The following is a 23,265-nucleotide window of genomic DNA, read 5'->3' as shown; positions in this document are numbered from 1 at the left end:
GGTCTCAAGGGTGGAAATATTGACCGTTCTCGAGATAGAACCCTCTAAATTTCTTACCACCCATGACCGGGCCATCCCGATTTGGCTGAAAATTGGCTCACAGAGCCTTCTCAGCACGCTGATTCCGAAAATCATGGTCTCTAGGGTGGAAATATTGACCGTTCTCGAGATAGAACCCTCGCAGCGAGTCCAGCAGCGAGAAACGGGCCATCCCGATTTAGCTGAAATTTGGCTCACAGAGCCTTCTCAGCACGCTGATTTCGAAAATCATGGTCTCTAGGGTGGAAATATTGACCGTTCTCGAGATAGAACCCTCTAAAGTTCTTACCACCCATGACCGGGCCATCCCGATTTGGCTGAAAATTGGCTCACAGAGCCTTCTCAGCACGCTGATTCCGAAAATCATGGTCTCTTGGTTGGAAATATTGACCGTTCTCGAGATAGAACCCTCGCAGCGAGTCCAGCAGCGAGAAACGGGCCATCCCGATTTAGCTGAAATTTGGCTCACAGAGCCTTCTCAGCACGCTGATTCCGAAAATCATGGTCTCTAGGGTGGAAATATTGACCGTTCTCGAGATAGAACCCTCTAAAGTTCTTACCACCCATGACCGGGCCATCCCGATTTGGCTGAAAATTGGCTCACAGAGCCTTCTCAGCACGCTGATTCCGAAAATCATGGTCTCTAGGGTGGAAATATTGACCGTTCTCGAGATAGAACCCTCTAAATTTCTTACCACCCATGACCGGGCCATCCCGATTTGGCTGAAAATTGGCTCACAGAGCCTTCTCAGCACGCTGATTCCGAAAATCATGGTCTCTAGGGTGGAAATATTGACCGTTCTCGAGATAGAACCCTCTAAAGTTCTTACCATCCATGACCGGGCCATCCCGATTTGGCTGAAAATTGGCTCACAGAACCTTCTCAGCACGCTGATTCCGAAAATCATGGTCTCTAGTTTGGAAAAATTGACCGTTCTCGAGATAGAACCCTCTAAAGTTCTTACCACCCATGACCGGGCCATCCCGATTTGGCTGAAAATTGGCTCACAGAGCCTTCTCAGCACGGTGATTCCGAAAATCATGGTCTCAAGGGTGGAAATATTGACCGTTCTCGAGATAGAACCCTCTAAAGTTCTTAGCACCCATGACCGGGCCATCCCGATTTGGCTGAATATTGGCTCACAGAGCCTTCTCAGCACGCTGATTCCGAAAATCATGGTCTCTAGAGTGGAACTATTGACCGTTCTCGAGATAGAACCCTCTAAAGTTCTTACCACCCATGACCGGGCCATCCCGATTTGGCTGAAAATTGGCTCACAGAGCCTTCTCAGCACGCTGATTCCGAAAATCATGGTCTCTAGGGTGGAAATATTGACCGTTCTCGAGATAGAACCCTCTAAAGTTCTTACCATCCATGACCGGGCCATCCCGATTTGGCTGAAAATTGGCTCACAGAGCCTTCTCAGCACGCTGATTCCGAAAATCATGGTCTCAAGGGTGGAAATATTGACCGTTCTCGAGATAGAACCCTCTAAAGTTCTTAGCACCCATGACCGGGCCATCCCGATTTGGCTGAATATTGGCTCACAGAGCCTTCTCAGCACGCTGATTCCGAAAATCATGGTCTCTAGAGTGGAAATATTGACCGTTCTCGAGATAGAACCCTCTAAAGTTCTTACCACCCATGACCGGGCCATCCCGATTTGGCTGAACGGTCAATATTTCCACCCTAGAGACCATGATTTTCGGAATCAGCGTGCTGAGAAGGCTCTGTGAGCCAATTTTCAGCCAAATCGAGATGGCCCGGTCATGGGTGGTGAAATTTAGAGGGTTCTATCTCGAGAACGGTCAATATTTCCACCCTAGAGACCATGATTTTCGGAATCAGCGTGCTGAGAAGGCTCTGTGAGCCAATTTTCAGCCAAATCGGGATGGCCCGGTCATGGATGGTAAGAACTTTAGAGGGTTCTATCTCGAGAACAGTCAATATTTCCACCCAAGAGACCATGATTTTCGGAATCAGCGTGCTGAGAAGAATCTGTGAGCCACGTTTCAGCTAAATCGGGATGGCCCGTTTCTCGCTGCTGGACTCGCTGCGAGGGTTCTATCTCGAGAACGGTCAATATTTCCACCTTAGAGACCATGATTTTCGGAATCAGCGTGCTGAAAAGGCTCTGTGAGCTAATTTTCAGCCAAATCGGGATGGCCCGGTCATGGATGGTAAGAACTTTAGAGGGTTCTATCTCGAGAACGGTCAATATTTCCACCCTTGAGACCATGATTTTCGGAATCAGCGTGCTGAGAAGGCTCTGTGAGCCAATTTTCAGCCAAATCGGGATGGCCCGGTCATGGATGGTAAGAACTTTAGAGGGTTCTATCTCGAGAACGGTCAATATTTCCACCCTAGAGACCATGATTTTCGGAATCAGCGTGCTGAGAAGGCTCTGTGAGCCAATTTTCAGCCAAATCGGGATGGCCCGGTCATAGGTGGTAAGAACTTTAGAGGGTTCTATCTCGAGAACGGTCAATATTTCCACCCAAGAGACCATGATTTTCGGAATCAGCGTGCTGAGAAGGCTCTGTGAGCCAAGTTTCAGCTAAATCGGGATGGCCCGTTTCTCGCTGCTGGACTCGCTGCGAGGGTTCTATCTCGAGAACAGTCAATATTTCCACCCTAGAGACCATGATTTTCGGAATCAGCGTGCTGAGAAGGCTCTGTGAGCCAATTTTCAGCCAATTCGGGATGGCCCGGTCATGGGTGGTAAGAACTTTAGAGGGTTCTATCTCGAGAACGGTCAATATTTCCACCCTTGAGACCATGATTTTCTGAATCACCGTGCTGAGAAGGCTCTGTGAGCCAATTTTCAGCCAAATCGGAATGGCCCGGTCATGGGTGGTAAGAAATTTAGAATGTTCTATCTCGAGAAGGGTCAATATTTCCACCCTAGAGACCATGATTTTCGGAATCAGCGTGCTGAGAAGGCTCTGTGAGCCAATTTTCAGCCAAATCGGGATGGCCCGGTCATGGGTGGTAAGAATTTTAGAGGGCTCTATCTCGAGAACGGTCAATATTTCCACCCTGGAGACCATGATTTTCGGAATCAGCGTGCTGAGAAGGCTCTGTGAGCCAATTTTCAGCCAAATCGGGATGGCCCGGTCATGGGTGGTAAGAACTTTAGAGGGTTCTATCTCGAGAACGGTCAATATTTCCACCCTAGAGACCATGATTTTCGGAATCAGCGTGCTGAGAAGGCTCTGTGAGCTAATTTTCAGCCAAATCGGGATGGCCCGGTCATGGATGGTAAGAACTTTAGAGGGTTCTATCTCGAGAATGGTCAATATTTCCACCCTAGAGACCATGATTTTCGGAATCAGCGTGCTGAGAAGGCTCTGTGAGCCAAGTTTCAGCTAAATCGGGATGGCCCGTTTCTCGCTGCTGGACTCGCTGCGAGGGTTCTTTCTCGAGAACGGTCAATATTTCCACCCTAGATACCATGATTTTCGGAATCAGCGTGCTGAGAAGGCTCTGTGAGCCAATTTTCAGCCAATTCGGGATGGCCCGGTCATGGGTGGTAAGAACTTTAGATGGTTCTATCTCGAGAACGGTCAATATTTCCACCCTAGAGACCATGATTTTCGGAATCAGCGTGCTGAGAAGGCTCTGTAAGCCAATTTTCAGCCAATTCGGGATGGCCCGGTCATGGATGGTAAGAACTTTAGAAGGTCCTATCTCGAGAACGGTCAATATTTCCACCCTTGAGACCATGATTTTCGGAATCAGCTGCTGAGAAGGCTCTGTAAGCCAATTTTCAGCCAAATCGGGATGGCCCGGTCATGGATGGTAAGAACTTTAGAGGGTTCTATCTCGAGAACGGTCATTATTTCCACCCTAGAGACCATGATTTTCGGAATAAGCGTACTGAGAAGGCTCTGTGAGCCAAATTTCAACAAAATCGGGATGGCCCGTTTCTCGCTGCTTGACTCGCTGCGAGGGTTCTATCTCGAGAACGATCAATATTTCCACTCAAGAGACCATGATTTTCGGAATCAGCGTGCTGAGAAGGCTCTGTGAGCCAATTTTCAGCCAAATCGGGATGGCCCGGTCATGGGTTGTAAGAACTTTAGAGGGTTCTATCTCGAGAACGGTCAATATTTCCACCCTAGAGACCATGATTTTCGGAATCAGCGTGCTGAGAAGGCTCTGTGAGCCAATTTTCAGCCAAATCGGGATGGCCCGGTCATGGGTGGTAAGAACTTTAGAGGGTTCTATCTCGAGAATGGTCAATATTTCCACCCTTGAGACCATGATTTTCGGAATCACCGTGCTGAGAAGGCTCTGTGAGCCAATTTTCAGCCAAATCGGGATGGCCCGGTCATGGGTGGTAAGAACTTTAGAGGGTTCTATCTCGAGAACGGTCAATATTTCCACCCTAGAGACCACGATTTTCGGAATCAGCGTGCTGAGAAGGCTCTGTGAGCTAATTTTCAGCCAAATCGGGATGGCCCGGTCATGGATGGTAAGAACTTTAGAGGGTTCTATCTCGAGAATGGTCAATATTTCCACCCTAGAGACCATGATTTTCGGAATCAGCGTGCTGAGAAGGCTCTGTGAGCCAATTTTCAGCCAAATCGGGATGGCCCGGTCATGGATGGTAAGAACTTTAGAGGGTTCTATCTCGAGAACGGTCAATATTTCCACCCTTGAGACCATGATTTTCGGAATCACCGTGCTGAGAAGGCTCTGTGAGCCAATTTTCAGCCAAATCGGGATGGCCCGGTCATGGGTGGTAAGAACTTTAGAGGGTTCTATCTCGAGAACGGTCAATATTTCCACCCTAGAGACCATGATTTTCGGAATCAGCGTGCTGAGAAGGCTCTGTGAGCTAATTTTCAGCCAAATCGGGATGGCCCGGTCATGGATGGTAAGAACTTTAGAGGGTTCTATCTCGAGAATGGTCAATATTTCCACCCTAGAGACCATAATTTTCGGAATCAGCGTGCTGAGAAGGCTCTGTGAGCCAATTTTCAGCCAAATCGGGATGGCCCGGTCATGGATGGTAAGAACTTTAGAGGGTTCTATCTCGAGAACGGTCAATATTTCCACCCTTGAGACCATGATTTTCGGAATCAGCGTGCTGAGAAGGCTCTGTGAGCCAATTTTCAGCCAAATCGGGATGGCCCGGTCATGGGTGGTAAGAACTTTAGAGGGTTCTATCTCGAGAACGGTCAACATTTCCACCCTAGAGACCATGATTTTCGGAATCAGCGTGCTGAGAAGGCTCTGTGAGCTAATTTTCAGCCAATTCGGGATGGCCCGGTCATGGATGGTAAGAACTTTAGAGGGTTCTATCTCGAGAACGGTCAATATTTCCACCCTAGAGACCATGATTTTCGGAATCAGCGTGCTGAGAAGGCTCTGTGAGCCAATTTTCAGCCAAATCGGGATGGCCCGGTCATGGGTGGTAAGAACTTTAGAGGGTTCTATCTAGAGAACGGTCAATATTTCCACCCTAGAGACCATGATTTTCGGAATCAGCGTGCTGAGAAGGCTCTGTGAGCTAATTTTCAGCCAAATCGGGATGGCCCGGTCATGGATGGTAAGAACTTTAGAGGGTTCTATCTCGAGAATGGTCAATATTTCCACCCTAGAGACCATGATTTTCGGAATCAGCGTGCTGAGAAGGCTCTGTGAGCCAAGTTTCAGCTAAATCGGGATGGCCCGTTTCTCGCTGCTGGACTCGCTGCGAGGGTTCTTTCTCGAGAACGGTCAATATTTCCACCCTAGATACCATGATTTTCGGAATCAGCGTGCTGAGAAGGCTCTGTGAGCCAATTTTCAGCCAATTCGGGATGGCCCGGTCATGGGTGGTAAGAACTTTAGATGGTTCTATCTCGAGAACGGTCAATATTTCCACCCTAGAGACCATGATTTTCGGAATCAGCGTGCTGAGAAGGCTCTGTAAGCCAATTTTCAGCCAATTCGGGATGGCCCGGTCATGGATGGTAAGAACTTTAGAGGGTTCTATCTCGAGAACGGTCAATATTTCCACCCTTGAGACCATGATTTTCGGAATCAGCTGCTGAGAAGGCTCTGTAAGCCAATTTTCAGCCAAATCGGGATGGCCCGGTCATGGATGGTAAGAACTTTAGAGGGTTCTATCTCGAGAACGGTCATTATTTCCACCCTAGAGACCATGATTTTCGGAATAAGCGTACTGAGAAGGCTCTGTGAGCCAAATTTCAACAAAATCGGGATGGCCCGTTTCTCGCTGCTTGACTCGCTGCGAGGGTTCTATCTCGAGAACGATCAATATTTCCACTCAAGAGACCATGATTTTCGGAATCAGCGTGCTGAGAAGGCTCTGTGAGCCAATTTTCAGCCAAATCGGGATGGCCCGGTCATGGGTTGTAAGAACTTTAGAGGGTTCTATCTCGAGAACGGTCAATATTTCCACCCTAGAGACCATGATTTTCGGAATCAGCGTGCTGAGAAGGCTCTGTGAGCCAATTTTCAGCCAAATCGGGATGGCCCGGTCATGGGTGGTAAGAACTTTAGAGGGTTCTATCTCGAGAATGGTCAATATTTCCACCCTTGAGACCATGATTTTCGGAATCACCGTGCTGAGAAGGCTCTGTGAGCCAATTTTCAGCCAAATCGGGATGGCCCGGTCATGGGTGGTAAGAACTTTAGAGGGTTCTATCTCGAGAACGGTCAATATTTCCACCCTAGAGACCACGATTTTCGGAATCAGCGTGCTGAGAAGGCTCTGTGAGCTAATTTTCAGCCAAATCGGGATGGCCCGGTCATGGATGGTAAGAACTTTAGAGGGTTCTATCTCGAGAATGGTCAATATTTCCACCCTAGAGACCATGATTTTCGGAATCAGCGTGCTGAGAAGGCTCTGTGAGCCAATTTTCAGCCAAATCGGGATGGCCCGGTCATGGATGGTAAGAACTTTAGAGGGTTCTATCTCGAGAACGGTCAATATTTCCACCCTTGAGACCATGATTTTCGGAATCACCGTGCTGAGAAGGCTCTGTGAGCCAATTTTCAGCCAAATCGGGATGGCCCGGTCATGGGTGGTAAGAACTTTAGAGGGTTCTATCTCGAGAACGGTCAATATTTCCACCCTAGAGACCATGATTTTCGGAATCAGCGTGCTGAGAAGGCTCTGTGAGCTAATTTTCAGCCAAATCGGGATGGCCCGGTCATGGATGGTAAGAACTTTAGAGGGTTCTATCTCGAGAATGGTCAATATTTCCACCCTAGAGACCATAATTTTCGGAATCAGCGTGCTGAGAAGGCTCTGTGAGCCAATTTTCAGCCAAATCGGGATGGCCCGGTCATGGATGGTAAGAACTTTAGAGGGTTCTATCTCGAGAACGGTCAATATTTCCACCCTTGAGACCATGATTTTCGGAATCAGCGTGCTGAGAAGGCTCTGTGAGCCAATTTTCAGCCAAATCGGGATGGCCCGGTCATGGGTGGTAAGAACTTTAGAGGGTTCTATCTCGAGAACGGTCAACATTTGCACCCTAGAGACCATGATTTTCGGAATCAGCGTGCTGAGAAGGCTCTGTGAGCTAATTTTCAGCCAATTCGGGATGGCCCGGTCATGGATGGTAAGAACTTTAGAGGGTTCTATCTCGAGAACGGTCAATATTTCCACCCTAGAGACCATGATTTTCGGAATCAGCGTGCTGAGAAGGCTCTTTGAGCCAAATTTCAGCTAAATCGGGATGGCCCGTTTCTCGCTGCTGGACTCGCTGCTCGCTGCTCGCTGCTAGTTTGACAGACGTTAAATTCCGTTGATATTATATTATTTGTGAGTATATATGTTACACTGGGTGGTTTTTATTGGAGATATGACCTAATATACTTTATTACGGATATCCGATATTACTTAGAGCAGCTAGGGAACATTTCCTATAAGTCTTTGGTGCATTATCGCCTAGTTAACTGTTTATTGAGATTACAGGCTCCAGCTTGAAGTTAGAACTTAAAGGAAATAGTTCACTTTTTAACATGGGTTTTGAACTGGAATAGCAGTTCCGTAGCCTGGGCTGAGACGAGCATAAATCAGGAGCTTTTACAGCCCAACGATCACCCTAGGCAAAGATATTCTATTTCTCGTCCCGAAAAAGGTGTCTTGCGTTGAGGATGTGTGCCTTGCATATATTCGCATCCAGTATGAAAAGAGCATGGGTACCGAAAATTCTTCAGAAACTAGAGAAATTATCTACGAGAACTCTAGAGAAATTCTCGTACTGATCAATAAGGACATTCAGCAGCAGCAGATCACCCAAATGCCGGTGGCCGCGATCATTTCTCTAGTTTCTGAAGAATTTTCGGGACCCATGCTCTTTTCATACTGGATCGCCTGTGCCTTACAGAAACTGAAAAGTCCTTCCTATATCAAAATATAGAAAATAATCTTTTGTTATAAATAGGTTTTATTTTCTTTGCTGATCATTTTGAACATAAAAAATCATAAATCCATTGCAAAAAAAATAATTTCGTGAAAGTGAACTATTTCCTTTAAACTCTTTTTTGATAATATTGATAAGGAAGCTCTCAGCGTCTCACAAAGTAAATCTTGTCGACCTTTTATCATTTTGTAATACCTGTCTCTGCCTGCATGAGCCTGCTGAAGTTAATGTTTGTATGCCTAAGTTATTGACAATGCGGCAATGCGCCTCAGTTATCAGTATGCTCGTGTTGGTGTGGTGAACAGAAGATTAGATCGCGTACTAGCATACCTGCTCTTGTCTGAAACCATTTTCTTGGGTATTTAGGTGGCTTAAAGTCTAGACTCTTGGTAAAGTCGATAACTATTTGATGTGATGTTTTCCTAATTGCCTTATTTTGTTCAATCATGGGATTTTACAATACCTGTGATAAGTTTGCAAGGTTTTTAATGGTATGTATAGGTTCCTATGTCCTATGTTGATGTGACAATGTTCTTTTTCAGATCTTGGTCTGTGAGCAATGAGCATAAACTGTGAAGAATGGAGTGAGGTCATGGATGAAGTATTCCTAATCCTCAGGAATACCTAATTCATGGTGAGGTTGAGCCAAGTCATAGCCAGATGATTATCAACTTGTACTTGTAGTCATGGTAATGTGGTCGATCAAAGCAAATGATGAACTGAACTTTTTAAATAGGTATCTATAACCTATCCAAAGAGAAGAACATGCTGTAAAGCTAGATTTCTCAATGTAAGCAGTCTGTTCCAAGCACTGTTCTTCTGAAAATGTTCATCCAGACATCCGACCAGCAACCTATTCAGTGATGCTGTGGCTGATGGCGGAGGCAAAGCACCAACTGTTCTTGGTGCCTGGTAAGTAGTATGGACCATTTCATTTTTATACCAAAGAAATAGATTTATTACTATTGCTAGTGTTATGCTAGACTTACCTAGGGTATTTGCCAAACCTGTCTCAACATTTCATCTAGCTACTTCTTCATTTGTCATTAGATTTTGCATTACCCTTAGAAGTGCCAGTGCTGATTTAGTCTAAGGGTCAGGCAACCCTGATGACGATGAGAGAAGCAACTGGCTGGAAAACTGTGACAATAACAGCATCACTCAACAGTCAACACAGGGATGGTTGTCAGGACAACCATAGATATAAGTATCATTGTTGTTTTGTTAGGACTAACAATAAGAACAATGATACTTATACCTCACCTCAAACTTTTTTGAAGAATCATAAAAAGATCATGCTCATGTCTGATGTTTTGTATGCTATTTGTGTGTGTCCATGTGCGATGTGCATATCTATGAGAGAAATATACCTCTGGGCTGTGCGTTCTCCTATCATGTGCCAGTGAGCGGGAAGAGCATGGGTTTGTGTACTCGTTTGTGCATCTGTTCATGTGCTTAATGTTGATATCTGTCCCCCCTGTGCTGGTGCAGGTGTGTGCACAAGTAGATGAGTGCCGTTCATCGCCGCCGTCTTCCTGGACCTTCGCTCATCGCCGTCGTCTCGGTCGGAGCCTGCAATTCGGTCGTCGCCGTCTGCCGGGGCCAGCCAGCTCCAGATTGATTCCTGCCTATCGCCGCCGTTTGCGGGGACCTGCAATGTCGCTGCCGTCGTCAGCCAGAGAAGCTGGTCACAGTCATCGAAGAGCAGTGATCTCCGCCGTTCGAAGAGCTGTGTAATATATATCATGTGTTGTCGCCTGTCAGTCCCCAGTGGAGTTCTCATGTGCTGTCCGTCGACTGGCGAGTCCCATGATATGACATCTGAGGATCACCCACCGGCCACCGTTTACCGGCGACTCTGAGGGCCGTCAGCCCCGAGTCCCTAGATATCCTCAGCTCGCACCCGGCAGCAGTCTCTGTCGCATCTGGAGTGTATTCTATTCTAAATACTTGATGCATTGCGCTGCTTCTTGTGTTAATCTGTTGGGAAACTTGGAAAGTGTTAACAACGGTATATGTGGGAAGTGGAAGCCGTGTAAAGTCGTCTGCGTATTCATTTCAACGGTGGTTAATGCGAAGTGATATTGGTCGAAACTGTTTTGTTATTCGTAAGCTTGTCATTGAGTATGACTTCAGGAATGAAATTGCGCGCCTCGCAATTTCAACGAAAAAAATGAGAGTTACGGTGTCAGCAAGACGTCAAATTATTGTCGCTGCATGACAGCGGCGGGTTATATTGCTACTCGCCCAGCGGTCCCTGAGGGCGTCGGCGGGCGCCGTCCGGCTGTGCACCCCCGAGGAGGCCCAATCAGCACATCTGACGGTCGCCCACCGGCGACTCTGAGGGCCCCACTAGCGTCTTGGAGTACCATGCCGGTCTCTAAGAACCGCTCAGGGTTCCGGAAGGCATCCCACGGGCCCCCGAAGGCACCACACAAGCTCTCACATAGTCACGCTCAGATCTGATAGGTCTCATACCGCCATCTGAGAGCCCCACGCCAGCGCTTTTCATAGCCCCACATCGGCATCTGCAAGAGCCCCATCTCGGCGCCTCTTGGGACCCCACACCGGCGACCCTTTTGGCCCCACAGCGGCACCTCTAAGGGCTCCACACCAGTGCTTCTTTGGGCCCCACACGGCACACTGGCACCTCTGATGGCCCACACCGGCCATTCTGAGGGCACTCATCAGCGCCTGAGAGTACCACGCCGGTCTTCAAGGGTTGTACAGGCTACTGAAGGCACCACGACAGCTCTTAAATCTCGCTGAGCTTTAATAGGTCCAATAATTGCCTCTGAAACTAAACGCCAGGGCTCTCATAGCCACACACCGGCACCTGTAGGGCTTTTCTATATCAGCGACTCGGAAGGCCCGCTCACCGGCACATCCGTCATCCGATGGCCGCCCACTGAGGACTCTGAGGGCCCCCGTCGGCATCCCAGAGTACCATGCCGGTCAAGGGCTCCACAGGTCTACTGAAAGCACCACACAAGCTCTTCAATAGTCTTGTTGAGCTCCATTGGGTCCCATACCGGCCCGGGCCTGAGACTCCATTTCAGCGCACTTCATTGCTCCACACCGGCACCTGTAGGGGCTTCGAACCGACGACTCTGAGGGCCGCACTCTGTCATAAAAAGCCCTGTCTCTGAGTACCCTATACCGATCTATCATAGGGCCAACACCGGCGCACCCGACGGCCACCCACCGGCGAATCTGGGGGCCCATACTGCCGTCTGCCGAGTCCCGTGATATCCGCGACTGTCACCCGTCGGTAGTCTCAGTCGCAGCTTGAATATAGTCTGTTAACCTAACCTGACCTTACCTTACTTACCTCGATTCAATTTAACCATGTGTGCCCTTTTTTCATTCCATCATACTCTTTTCGCTTTGTATTTCAATAGCCGCCCCCGCCGAGCGATCCCGCGGCGGCGTCGGCCGTCGCCGGCCGGCTGTGCACCCTCGGTGACGTCATCCCGCCACCTGCGCAGAAAAGCTGCGCACTGGGATGATTCTACCTGGTATATACTGCCTTGGGCGGGCGTATATATGGGTCTGTTCCCGTCGCTCCTCCCAAAAAAATCTCGGATGAGGTTGGATGAGCTTGGAGGAGAGCCGTTTCAGAGGAGCCACGGGAACATTTTTGCGAGGAAATCAGCTGTTTGCGGGCTGTAACGGTCGGCGATTTATGGCGCGCAAACATAGATTCAGAGATAATCATCGCTTTCTAATAAAATTACCAAAGATAAATATCGAGCATTACTATTTAAAGATATCCAATCGTCATCAATCACTAATATCATTTCCACTTCCCTCAAATCTCATTTATAAACAATTCACATTTGTATTACGTGCGCCAAATATGTCTACGCAAGAGCCTCCTCCAAAAACCCAACTTTCGTTTGGGATGAGGGAGGAGGCAAATAGTGGTGGTGAGATGTGAAATCAAGATGAGCTTGGAGGAGCTTGGAGGAGCGACGGGAACGATTTTTTGAAACGAGAGGAGGTTAGAGGAGCTTGGAGGAGGTTAGAGGAGCGACGGGAACAAACATAGGCGCGGGAGCCGGGGGGGCAGTGGGGGCAGCTTGCCCCCCCAACTCTGGGGCCGTGGGGGCGGTGCCCCCACAGCTTTGAGACGGAATATCACACTTTTTTTGCAAATGTTTTCTTTTTTTGTTGAAAAAGCCGAGGGGTGAAAAATAAGTGGCCTAAAACCGGTGAGAAAACTAGATTTGGGGGTACCCTAGGTTAATCTCTATTATGGTGTGCCCCCCCAGTCGGAAAGTAGTTCCCGCGCCCCTGGGAACAAACCCTATCTTTCCCGAGCGAAAAAAACAAACATTCCAGTTTTTTGGCGCTTTTGTTTCAATTGTGGTGATTCTGTTCGAAGGCCTATACAGATGGTGCTTGCGCAAAATTTCTAACGGAAAATCACCGACTATTTAGTGTCGACAGCTGCATATCAACTTTTTGAACACGTCTCCATCACTGCTTGTTTTTTGGCTGTCTGTGGTATTGGGCTGTGTTGCTGGGTGATTGTGATAATATTTTGATGATTAACCTTTTTATTCAGCGGTAGAGAATTCTGAAAATCCCAGGGGGTGCTACAAACCCCTATTTATCCACCCCTGTAGTTTTTATTTTAAGTTCCATCCAGTACCAGTATGAGTGTTTATGGCAATGGAAGGTAGCTGAAACATTTCATTATTGTAATTTTAATCTTTTGAGACCTGAATTTCAACATTCTCTTGAGAGCCTGAGAGCATTCATGCCAAGGTTTCTGAGTCTGTTTCATGATAAAGAGACAATATTTGTAATGGAGTCAACTTGTGGGTCAAGTCAGCAGAACTTGATAAATGAGTAGGTAGGTATATCACCTCTACACCTGTCGCCTCCTGTATTGTAGTGATGGCAGGTTCAATGCTGAGTCTCAGAATAATAGCCAGCGAGCGTATACTGTTGTTTTGTATTTATATGCCTGATCGGCCCTAATGTGTAATGTCTTGCATTTCTAAATATTGAACTGTAATGAGGTACTGTAATGAAAAGACTGCCTCAGACTGCAAGGTTCTATTTAACCAAATATGACTGCATGTCTGCTACAGAATGAAACACTGACAAACACTGACACTGACATCAGGCACTGACAAAGTGAATGCACAAGAACGATAAGGACATATACCTGTGCCCCCCTGTAGCGCGCTTCTCATTGGTCAATAGCCCGTTGCCGGGGCAACGTGCACATATGTGTGCGCGGGCTAGCGCGCTAGCCGGCCGCCGAACAGCGCTCCACATTATAGATCCCATAACTTACCCCGCGTTCGATGTCTCTCGGACGGCGAAGATTCTACGTCGTCCGGCCAATCACGGCTGACCTTGAACGCGATTTGTCGGACGACGTAGAATCTTCGCCGTCCGAGAGACATCGAACGCGGGGTTAGGTTCAAAGGGTTTATATCATATATATATATCATATATATATATATATATATATATATATATATCATATATATGATATAGCCTTGGTTCAAAGGTTGTGTGCGTGCAAGGTTGTGTGGTTCCTGAATCCTGTGTCACGTGTGCTATGCCAATGTGCCTTTTATTTATAGCCTTGGACTAGTCAAACGTCAAAATTCAGTGGTATACCTACCATTGACACTAAAAATTGACACAATGCCCAACATCTCTCGAGTCTCGACCTCATGGCTAAATTTTGAATTTAGGTTGGAGAGGCCAAAAAAACCTAGCGTTTTCATTGTAGTTAATTCAATCCGATTAGTGTCACAACATCTTATAAAACACTACTCTTCACATTTACACCAAGTTTCCTGCAATATCTTACCTTGAAACACTAGAAAAATTGATGTAAAAACGACTCCCTCAGAGCACACGAATAATTCAATCTGATTAGTGTCACAACATCTTATAGCGGGAAATGTGACCCAGACGCCCTCCAAAATCACTGGCAGATCCAGCTCCGAGTTTTGCGAGGGGCAAACCTGTCAAACCATAACAATTTATCGGTTCTTTCCATGCACTGTCTATAGGCCTAATGTTAAAATTATGCCATTTGGGAGGGGCAATTTCCCTATTTGCCCTCCCTTGGATCCGCCACTGTCCAGAATGGCAATTATATAAAAAAAATAAGATAAAAATAAGATAAAAAAATCAAAAGGATTTGTTCAAACATAAGTGCTTAATCTTATTTGTTGTCATAAAACATGCTGTTACGAAAATGAAGCATGTACCAGGCACTAGCCTGTAGACATGTTACACAGTGATCACTGAAACATTTTGTTGACTTGCCCCTACTTTTGTTTAACAGAGTCCAGTTACGATGAGTCACAGCAACCGGCGATGGAGCGTCAACATCCTGACTGAGGCCATGTTCCCGGGCATTGGTCTGGAGCCTGTGGCCAGCGGCCGGCCACCGCGGCCCGCTCTGGGCGCTGAGCTGGTGGCCAGCCTGCCCCTCCAAATGTGCCTCTACTTCAACATCCTGTACCTGCCGTGCTGGTCAGCGGTGCTGGCAGTCGTGTTCCACGCCAAGCTGGATCGGATGGACTTTCTGAACCGGTACATCTACGTGACGGTGGTGGTGGGCGCGCTACTGATGGAGGCCGCGCGGCTCTACGTCGGCTACATGGGCAGCCTGCGTGAGGACGTGCCCGACCTGGCCGGCTTCTGGCTGATCACGCTGCTGCTGGCGTGCCCGCTGCACGGCCTGCTGCTGCTGAACCGGGGCGCGCTGCAGCTGGCGCCCGAGCTGGCCGTGCTCTGGCCGCAGGCCGTGTTCGTCACTGCCGAGCTGGTGCTCGGGTACGCGGCCGCCCGCCGGCTGGCCCAGCACCAGGTCAGCAAGTTCCACGCCGCCAGCGCCGCCCGACAGCAGCAGAAGAGCGAGTGAGCCCGGCCGTCAGGGGCCAACCCAGTGATCTCATCCGTCCAGTCGGAGGTCGGCGGTCGCCCGATTCCCGCAGTCTTCGTCACTGATCTCGCCCAGCGCTGGGCCCGTCAGAAGTGCTTCATAATTACATGTAAGTGCTAGAAGGCACATAGATTATGCGCAAACTCGCATAACTCCCGCAAACATGTATCAAGTCCACTACATCCAATAAATGAAACAGCTTCTAAGTTAACTTTATAACTTTGTTGTTTAAAAAATTGATCGACACGCACCCATCATGCATTCTTACAGACACCGTACCACTTGGCTCAACTTCTGCGTTATCATGTATTCACATACGACCTCGCACAAAAATGAAAACATTCATCGTTTAAGCCGTTTAACTGAAAATCCTGGAGAAATCCAGAAAAGAGCGACATTAAATGCACCTTGTAACGTAAGCTTGTTTTTCAGACTTATTATATAGCCAGTGTTCATTCCGACGGTAGGTATTTTATTCACAGCAATACATCTATTCGCATTTATCAACTGCGGCCACATACAAATAACAATCACACAAGGGGCACCTGCATCGCTCGGCAACGAACAAAGCCGAATGTGAAAATCGATCACTAGCATCAAACAACGTCGAAGCCGCCCTCATTGCTACAACTGCTCACTGCTGGATAAGCTCAATACTGGTATACACCTTTCTAGTGAAAATACACCCAGTCGGGAGATTTGCATGAATTGAGTTCGAAGACTCAGGTATGTAACTGTTTTCACCACTCACCGCACGAAATGTCGCCAGTCACCACTGGTCCGCCGTCCGCGATTCGGCTGTTTGTAAGTTGTAGGACGTTAAAAAGATTGACCAATAGATGGCCACCAGTAGGATGAACAGCGTGGGGTAGACGATCGTCATGCTTCTCTCGAGAAACACTGCCATTCGCAGCCACTTCAGCACCGCTGGCGTGGCGATGAGGACCTCTTTGTCCGCCTGCGGCAAGAAACACGTAAGGTGTCTTCTAAATGTCCCAGTAACAATATGTACAAATTTAAAGTCACGTAGGCAACCCGTCGATACAATAGCTAATTACAAAGCTAGCTGAAGCGCCAGTAACACATGTCGTCTCGAGCCTTGAACGGGCGCATGTGAACAGATGTCTTTCAACTATTTGTGACAGACTGATCAGTGACCATATTTGCTATCCGTAGGCACGTACTCGCTGAGCCGCAACCTGAAATTACAAGTCCCGGAGGCGAGTCCCAGATGTCCCAGACGTTACATACGTTTCAGCGTTCCATAGGATTCTCACCTGGAACGGCGTGTTGCTGCCGTGGAAGCGGATGTATGCACTGGACCCGCCGCCGCCGGCCAGCGACTGGCGCTGGCCCACCGGGCTGGCGGACGAGCCACGCTCGTCCACCACCGGCGGCAGCTCGGCCTCGGGACGCTCCTCGCCGGCGATCTGCGACTCCTTCTCCACCATCGAGAGGAAGCGCAGGTCGGCGATGCAGTCCACGATGGCAGAGAACACGAATATGATGCACATGAAGAGCCAGATGTCGAGCGCTTTCACCTGGAAAACGAAAATGTTTTGACAACCATCCAAATAAGGGCACAGAACTCAAACTTATGGCAGCGTTCGCCGGATGAGATCAGGTCATAGTTCAGCGAAATCACGCATTACGCAGCATGCATATCCAGCATAGCATACAAACCGGCATACAAGCTCACCCTGGCTCACCTCGTTCACGCCCGGAGCCATCTGGCTGTTGGTGACAAAGATGGACACCAGCACCAGCAGCGTGGTGACCGAGAGCACCATCCGGCCGTAGGCAAAGTCGAGCGGCACCAGCAGCGACAGCCAGCCGATCAGCACCAGCATGGCCGACGGCAGGTAGGTCTGAACCAGGTGGAACGCCAGGTGACGCTTCATGAAAATCTGCAGCCGGATGACATACCGTTTGCTGCCGTCGGCATTCTCAATTATGTAGGAGCTGTTCACCCTCGGGATGGAAATGGTCACGCGGAAATGTTTGGTGACGATCTCCGTATGCCCCTGGAGGCTGTCGGGGTGCCACTTGAGCTCCATCTCTGACAGGGAATATTTGTAGCTCATTACGTCCAAAAAGCAAGACTGGACGTCCATTGGATAGTCGACGTAGGCCATCTCGCACTTGAGAGCAATAACGAAGAAGGCTGAGTACGCGACGCTTCCATGTTTCATGACTGTCACGCTCTCTGCCGGTTCGTGAATTGTTGGGATGACAACTCGCCTGGCCATCGGCATGTAAAGGTCAGGCACCCACAGGGTCTCTTTGAGCCTACCAGACATAGGCAGCATGTCTTTCCGATAGCCAGGCTTGTCATGCAGGATTTCGGACACGTCCCGAACCCTGCTGTCGTTCCACTCGGCCCGGAAAAAGAAGGCCACCACCATTTCTCCGGCCTGCTCGTTCACCGTCTCGATGAAGTCGGCAAAGGCCATCATGTGCACGAGCACTGGCCTCCCAGTGATGGGGTCTTGCGGCGGCCGGCGAATGTCATATCCTGGCTTCGTGAGTAGCTTCGCAGGCGATTCGTGCCCGTTTTTGGTGGAGTTCTGTGTTACATTGACTTCCTTAGCATTGTGTGGCCTATTTGTTTCGTTTGTTGGTACTGGCTCTGTCTGGTTCCCTGCCTGTCTCTCGGATAATACTACTGACTGGATGCATATAACCTGAAACTCAACGGATGCCAAGAGAAATATTGCAGCAACACTAAGCAATTTGCTGATAGGATCCATTTTGAGATTGAGGTATAAATCATAAGTGTCTAAAGTATCTCTGTCAATATTCAGAATGCACAGAATGCATAAGTCGCCACTTTTGAAGCGATATGAAAAGCACGGTGACTGAAAAGGATAAAAACAGGCGCCTCTCCTCGTGGCGATCTAGTATGGATACTTCCTAGTGTTTCTTCATAAACGACCTTTTTGACAAATATATCGCGCGTCACCCCCAATATATGAACAGGGAGTTGCCTAGAAAATGAAACGGTTTACACATGACCTGTGGCCGATCTTCATACCCCACTCTGGCTACTGCTCATCCAATTCCGCCGAAGTTCCCATAGCTGGTAGACACCGCTTTATGAAGGGCGTCTCCGCTGAGATTGACCGTACATTGATGTGGCGCGCCGGCAATAAGGCAGCTCCTAGTGAGCGGGGCCCAGATCGTTACCGACCGAGCGCGCCGATAGTGGCTCTCCCCCTTCGGCAGTGGCCTCCCTTCCGATACGGAGCTGCCTGAAATAGCCACCGGCGGGTAGGGCGCGGCCAGCAGCGGGAGGCAGGGAGTCTGCAGACTCAGGCGCCGCAGCGCTCGCACGGACAGCCGCCGAGGGAACTGCGGTGCTGTCAGATGATAGGTCATGCGGCATCGAGTGTCCACACCATTATCCCAGCGGCTGTGCCTAATGCATATCCCGAGGCGATCTGTCAAAATCAGCTCATCTATTATTCAGAACGGAGCATCGATTAACATCGGGTCGTCGACTAACCGTTACCGCAACAATCACATACTAGTTTCCGCCTCCTTATGCTTTGCGACGAATCAGCAATATCCCACGCCTGACATTTGACATCACTTACGGTTAAGACTAGGTCAAAAGTGTTCTCACACTTGTGGGATCATCGATCCACAGCACTAAAAAGGCTACAACGATCAATAAATCGGTCTTACATCTTCCGTTATGCTAACTGGTAACACATTCTGGCTTCTTGCGTCCCAGAAACTCCATTATAGCACTTACTTGCGCGAGTATCCTGCGGCCATATACTCTGGAAATAGCTTTACTATTGCCGTGTGTCTTTTTGATGACATCACAGTATCTTGATCAGTGATCACAAATGTTCCAAACGTAGAGTTGAAAGCGGTGTCCACTGTCCAGTCCGTGCGACAATTACACTGTGCCCCCTCTTTTGGGTTCGCTCCACAACCAATACAAAGTTCATCGTTGTTTCATAATGCCCGAGCTTCTCCAGCCAGAGACGATCCTGGCTCTGTAGCTGAAGAGACGACGGCGCTATCGGACGCACCATTAAGCCGAACGCACTACGAGCAGCAGCGGCAGCAGCAGCGGCAGGGCGGCGAGCTGCGGCAGTGCAGCGGCGGCGCCCGTCGCCCCGGCCCGCCCCCGCGCCGCCCACCGCTAGGTAGTGCACACGCCGTCGTTGAGGTGGCAGTACTCGGGCTGCAGCGGCTCGGCGCCGATGCCGCGCTGCACCATCCGCTCGCGGTGGTGCACCAGCCGGGTGAGTGCCGCCGCCGAGTCCGTGTCCGGCTCCGCCCAGAGCCGCTCGGCCAGCGCGGCGGCGCGCGGCCACAGCCGGCTGTCCAGCGTCTGGGCGTCCGACTGCTCCGACCACAGCGCCGCCGAGCCGCCCCGCACCAGGGACGCGTAGTCGGCGCCGGACGGCTCGAAACTCCGGGCGATGGCGCGCGGGCTGTTGTCGTACACGGTCTGCCAGCTCTTGTAGGGCGAACACCAGTTGTTTCCGACGCCGACCCAGGCCGAGAAGCCGCAGTCCAGGTACCAGGCGTCGTAGTTGGAGAGCAGCAGCGGGAAGCCCTGACGGAGGAGGTTCCCGATCTGCTGGTCGGTGCCGGTGGTCCACACCTACCGACAAGGGGGGGGGCGTGAAGTTAAGAAACCAGAGCCTCAGAAGACCTAGCCATATCACACGTACGCAGCGATTCATACGTGCGTTAGGAACATAACAAGTCCGCTGCTCTCTCACCTGGATAATATACTGTGACGGTTTCAGCGCCGAGGGTCGGACCGCCTCCTGTTTGGTGAGGTCGCTGGTCCACAGTAACAGCGGCGTGCTCCGGCCAGTCACGTTCCTCCAGAGGCCGGCGGCGCGGACCTGGTACTGAGCCCACAGCCGCATGTACTCCGAGTCGTCAGACGGGTCGCCGCCGCGGTCCTTCACGTGTTCGGCGATCTCGGGGGAGGACTTCCAGCAGTTGAAGTTGATCTGGCGATGCGTGAAAGAGAATTAGCTCAAGCTCTGTAATCCTGTTGGCTTCCTAGTCAGTAAAATCAAAAGCAACGTACGTAATGAGTCGCCAGCAGCGGGCAGAGCGAACAAGATGGGACTCACGCGGGGACCCGGGAGGGACACGGCGGCCAGAGCACCCTGGAGCCCCCTGGACCTCGACTCCTACCTCGTCGCCTCCCATGTGGAAGATATCCGGCTGGAAGAGGGCGTTGAAGTCCTTGTAGATCTTCCCCAGCACGGTGTACATGTTTTCGTTGACAATGTTCATCTGGCCACAGGGCGGCTCCACGCAGTACGACTGCCACGGCTCCTGGGGAGTGGGGACGGAGGCGAACCACACGGTCCGTGACACAGCACCAATGTCCAATGGCATACAAACAGGGGCTCAGGGGGCTAGTAACATAAAATGGCATCATTGTTAAACGTCGTGTTTTACAACTAGTTACTGCTCTAATTAGCATGTGTATCAGAGCTTTGTAATTCCTTGTGTTCATGTAGTCGAAAAATAAATAAGTTAAGGTAAAAAGAAAATCTTAGATCAGTTCAATCCCACATTAATGAAGCAGCCTAGTCTCCCTTCGTGGCTTAGACAGCTAGCAGCAGGTATCCCATTCATGCACTGTCGACTGACTCCACCGACGCAGACGGCCAGCCTGCCGAGTCCGGCGCTCTCGCCCCACTACCCCTCCCCTCACTAACCTCTCCGACGCAGACGGCCAGCCTGCCCAGTCCGGCGTCCTCGCCCCACTGCCAGCCGTAGCCGACGTGGGCCGGCGCGTCCAGCTCGGGCAGCAGTCGGACGCCGCGCTGCCGGCCGTACCGGACCAGCTCGGCCACCTCCCGGGCCGTGTACACCTTCTGCGGCGAGTAGGCGCCGTACTGCACCAGACGCGGCTCGCTGGACACCTCGATCGGGAAACTGTGCGTGTCCGTCACGTGCCAGTGGAGCGTGTTCAGCTTGTTCATGGCCATGGCGTCGATGGTGCGCCGCAGGGCAGAGAGAGGGATGAAGCTGCGCGATGTGTCGATGGTTAGGGCCCGGATCGGGTATACCGGCGCGTCACTGAGCGTCGCCGAGCCCAGGATCTGGGGACAGACAGACAGACAGCGACAGTCAGTGTCATATGGTCGGAGAATGGCGCACTACACAGTACAACCGGGACTGACGATAGATTATACTTATAGCGTCACTAGAATATCAGACTGATGGATTACATATGCACATGCTCGAATATAACTATAGATACTCAGACATACCATTATCGCATGCGTACTATCGCTACAGCGCAATGCTAATGAGTAATGACCCACGGGTAACGGTACACTAACAAGTAACAACAATCAGCAGTGCAGGACTGTCCAGGATGGGGCATTTAGTCCTCGATCGGGCGCCACTTGCCTGCAGACAGGCGTTCTCCTCGTCATACTCGATGAGCTGCGACACCGTCTCCAGTCCGTGGCGCGCGCCGAAGAAGGTGGTGGCGTACAGCAGGACGCTGACCTCGCCGCCGGCCGTGTGGTTGACCAGCAGCTGGTGGTACTCGCTCGTCTCCAGCGTCAGCGCGGTGCCGGCCGACTCCACGGCCACAGTCACCTTCACGGCCTGCTCGGCCACGGCCGGCTCACAGGCGCCGTCCGGCCGGCAGCCGGCCCGCCGCCCGCCCAGACCCGACGGCTGCAGCGCCCGCAGGTTGTCCAGGAATATCTCAGTGGCCTTCTGCAGCATCGGCTTCACCGGGTCGGGCGCCACCAGCTGGAACTGGATGTTGTCGATAAGGAACGGCACCGTCTCGGAGCCGAACGCGGCCGGCCCGGTCGGACGCGGCCACACCACCGACAGCTCGCCGCAGGTCAACTTGCACGTGCCGAGCTGCATGCCGTCGGTGACACCGGCGGCTGGGCGGCGCACGCAGCTCCCCGACTCACAGCGCCACGTCCACACGGACGGCTCGGCGCCCGCAGCCGCCAGCGCACAGCAGAGCAGCAGCAGCCGCATCGTGAGGCGCTGCGGTCTGCAGCGGACTGTGGGAGCGCCGTTAGATCCCCTGTGGGCAGGAACAAACTCAATGACTCACTGACGCCCGCGTGGCCGCCACCTTACCACACTTGTACACTGCCGCGTTTGCACACTGGTGTTATCTGTTGATAAGCCCGCGTTCCGCAGAGCCTTCAGCCGGGAGGAGGGGGCGGTTTCTGAAACGAAGAGGCTAAACACAAGTTGAAGTGCAAACACACTTCGTTATTACGCTCAGTGTAGGCTTCTACTAAATAGGTACCAAATAACCTTTCCCAGCCTAATCCTATCCTCGATCCCCGAATATTGCACAATATGGAGTCGCTGTTGCGCAGTTTCGCTGCCGTACACCAGCCATCTGGCGACCACCCGGCACCCACCGCAACGCGCACTGCCGGCCGCCGCCGCGACCAGCTGAGGCCCTCCAGTCAGCCAAAGACGACGGCACGGCGGCGTCGGCTGGCACCGGCACTCTGCCAGCGCCGTGTCGCAGGATAATCGACCCAGCGTGACCCACCGCGCCGAGTCTCAGTCTCGCCACCGACACGACACCGACAAAACTCAACTCAACAAACAACACGACACAGAAGACGGCGGCCAGCGGGCGCATTTTTTTTCTACCCGATCTTGTCCACAGATACCTACCTACCTAAGTAAAGTCCACAGATAGGTAAGTAAAGCGATCCCCGAACTACTTCTTTCTTCCAGCAGGGAAAATGAATAGTTATCTACCACAAATGCATATTAGGTGAGCATTCATAAAAACTCAGACAATTTTTTTTCGAAACTCACCATAAGGGGCACCAGAGAAACGAAGAAAAAATAAACAAAAAGACAGAAGCCAAATACTGGCGCTGTTGTGACAGCTCTTTTGTTTTATACAGGGC

The 23,265-nt window shown here is 50.5% G+C and overlaps 3 protein-coding genes and 1 long non-coding RNA gene across 13 annotated transcripts; 2 read left to right on the top strand and 2 right to left on the bottom strand.

Moving 5' to 3' along the window:
• Positions 1 to 7,802: 7,802 nt before the first annotated feature.
• Positions 7,803 to 10,518, top strand: LOC122383470. The gene is made up of 3 exons (XR_006256842.1): positions 7,803 to 7,826; positions 8,973 to 9,342; positions 9,922 to 10,518. It is a non-coding gene; the product is annotated as an uncharacterized LOC122383470 (long non-coding RNA).
• Positions 10,519 to 12,225: 1,707 nt separating this feature from the next.
• Positions 12,226 to 15,561, top strand: LOC122383469 (transmembrane protein 17-like). Of its 7 annotated transcripts, none has more exons than XM_043369944.1 (2): positions 12,226 to 12,453; positions 14,753 to 15,561. In XM_043369944.1, the coding sequence occupies exon 2, from the start codon at positions 14,765 to 14,767 to the stop codon at positions 15,332 to 15,334; it is 570 nt and encodes a 189-aa protein (XP_043225879.1). In that variant the 5' UTR covers positions 12,226 to 12,453; positions 14,753 to 14,764; the 3' UTR covers positions 15,335 to 15,561. The 7 variants fall into 7 exon arrangements, with proteins under 7 accessions (XP_043225879.1, XP_043225883.1, XP_043225882.1 ...); XM_043369948.1 differs by having other exon boundaries at positions 12,412 to 12,433; XM_043369947.1 differs by lacking the exon at positions 12,226 to 12,453 and adding an exon at positions 12,891 to 12,932.
• A 245-nt stretch (positions 15,562 to 15,806) lies between these two features.
• On the bottom strand, positions 15,807 to 18,657 carry LOC122383468 (glycine receptor subunit alpha-2-like). Its single transcript, XM_043369941.1, has 3 exons — positions 17,065 to 18,657; positions 16,633 to 16,896; positions 15,807 to 16,313 (listed from the first exon to the last, which is right to left on the bottom strand). The coding sequence occupies exons 1-3, from the start codon at positions 18,103 to 18,105 to the stop codon at positions 16,125 to 16,127; spliced, it is 1,494 nt and encodes a 497-aa protein (XP_043225876.1). The 5' UTR covers positions 18,106 to 18,657; the 3' UTR covers positions 15,807 to 16,124.
• Positions 18,658 to 18,796: 139 nt separating this feature from the next.
• LOC122383467 (chitooligosaccharidolytic beta-N-acetylglucosaminidase-like) lies at positions 18,797 to 23,184 on the bottom strand. Of its 4 annotated transcripts, none has more exons than XM_043369940.1 (6): positions 23,028 to 23,184; positions 21,764 to 22,409; positions 21,064 to 21,450; positions 20,531 to 20,674; positions 20,101 to 20,340; positions 18,797 to 19,979 (listed from the first exon to the last, which is right to left on the bottom strand). In XM_043369940.1, exons 2-6 carry the CDS (start codon positions 22,358 to 22,360, stop codon positions 19,512 to 19,514), a joined length of 1,836 nt encoding a protein of 611 aa, XP_043225875.1. In that variant the 5' UTR covers positions 22,361 to 22,409; positions 23,028 to 23,184; the 3' UTR covers positions 18,797 to 19,511. The 4 variants fall into 4 exon arrangements, with proteins under 4 accessions (XP_043225875.1, XP_043225873.1, XP_043225874.1 ...); XM_043369938.1 differs by lacking the exon at positions 23,028 to 23,184 and adding an exon at positions 22,759 to 22,980; XM_043369939.1 differs by lacking the exon at positions 23,028 to 23,184 and adding an exon at positions 22,896 to 22,953.
• Between the last annotated feature and the right edge of the window lie 81 nt (positions 23,185 to 23,265).

The sequence above is a fragment of the Amphibalanus amphitrite genome, unplaced genomic scaffold (genome assembly GCF_019059575.1).
Source record: "Amphibalanus amphitrite isolate SeventyFive unplaced genomic scaffold, NRLGWU_Aamphi_draft 000164F_arrow, whole genome shotgun sequence".
In the NCBI taxonomy this organism is placed as follows: domain Eukaryota; kingdom Metazoa; phylum Arthropoda; class Thecostraca; order Balanomorpha; family Balanidae; genus Amphibalanus; species Amphibalanus amphitrite.
This window is presented reverse-complemented; position numbering and strand designations above follow the sequence as displayed.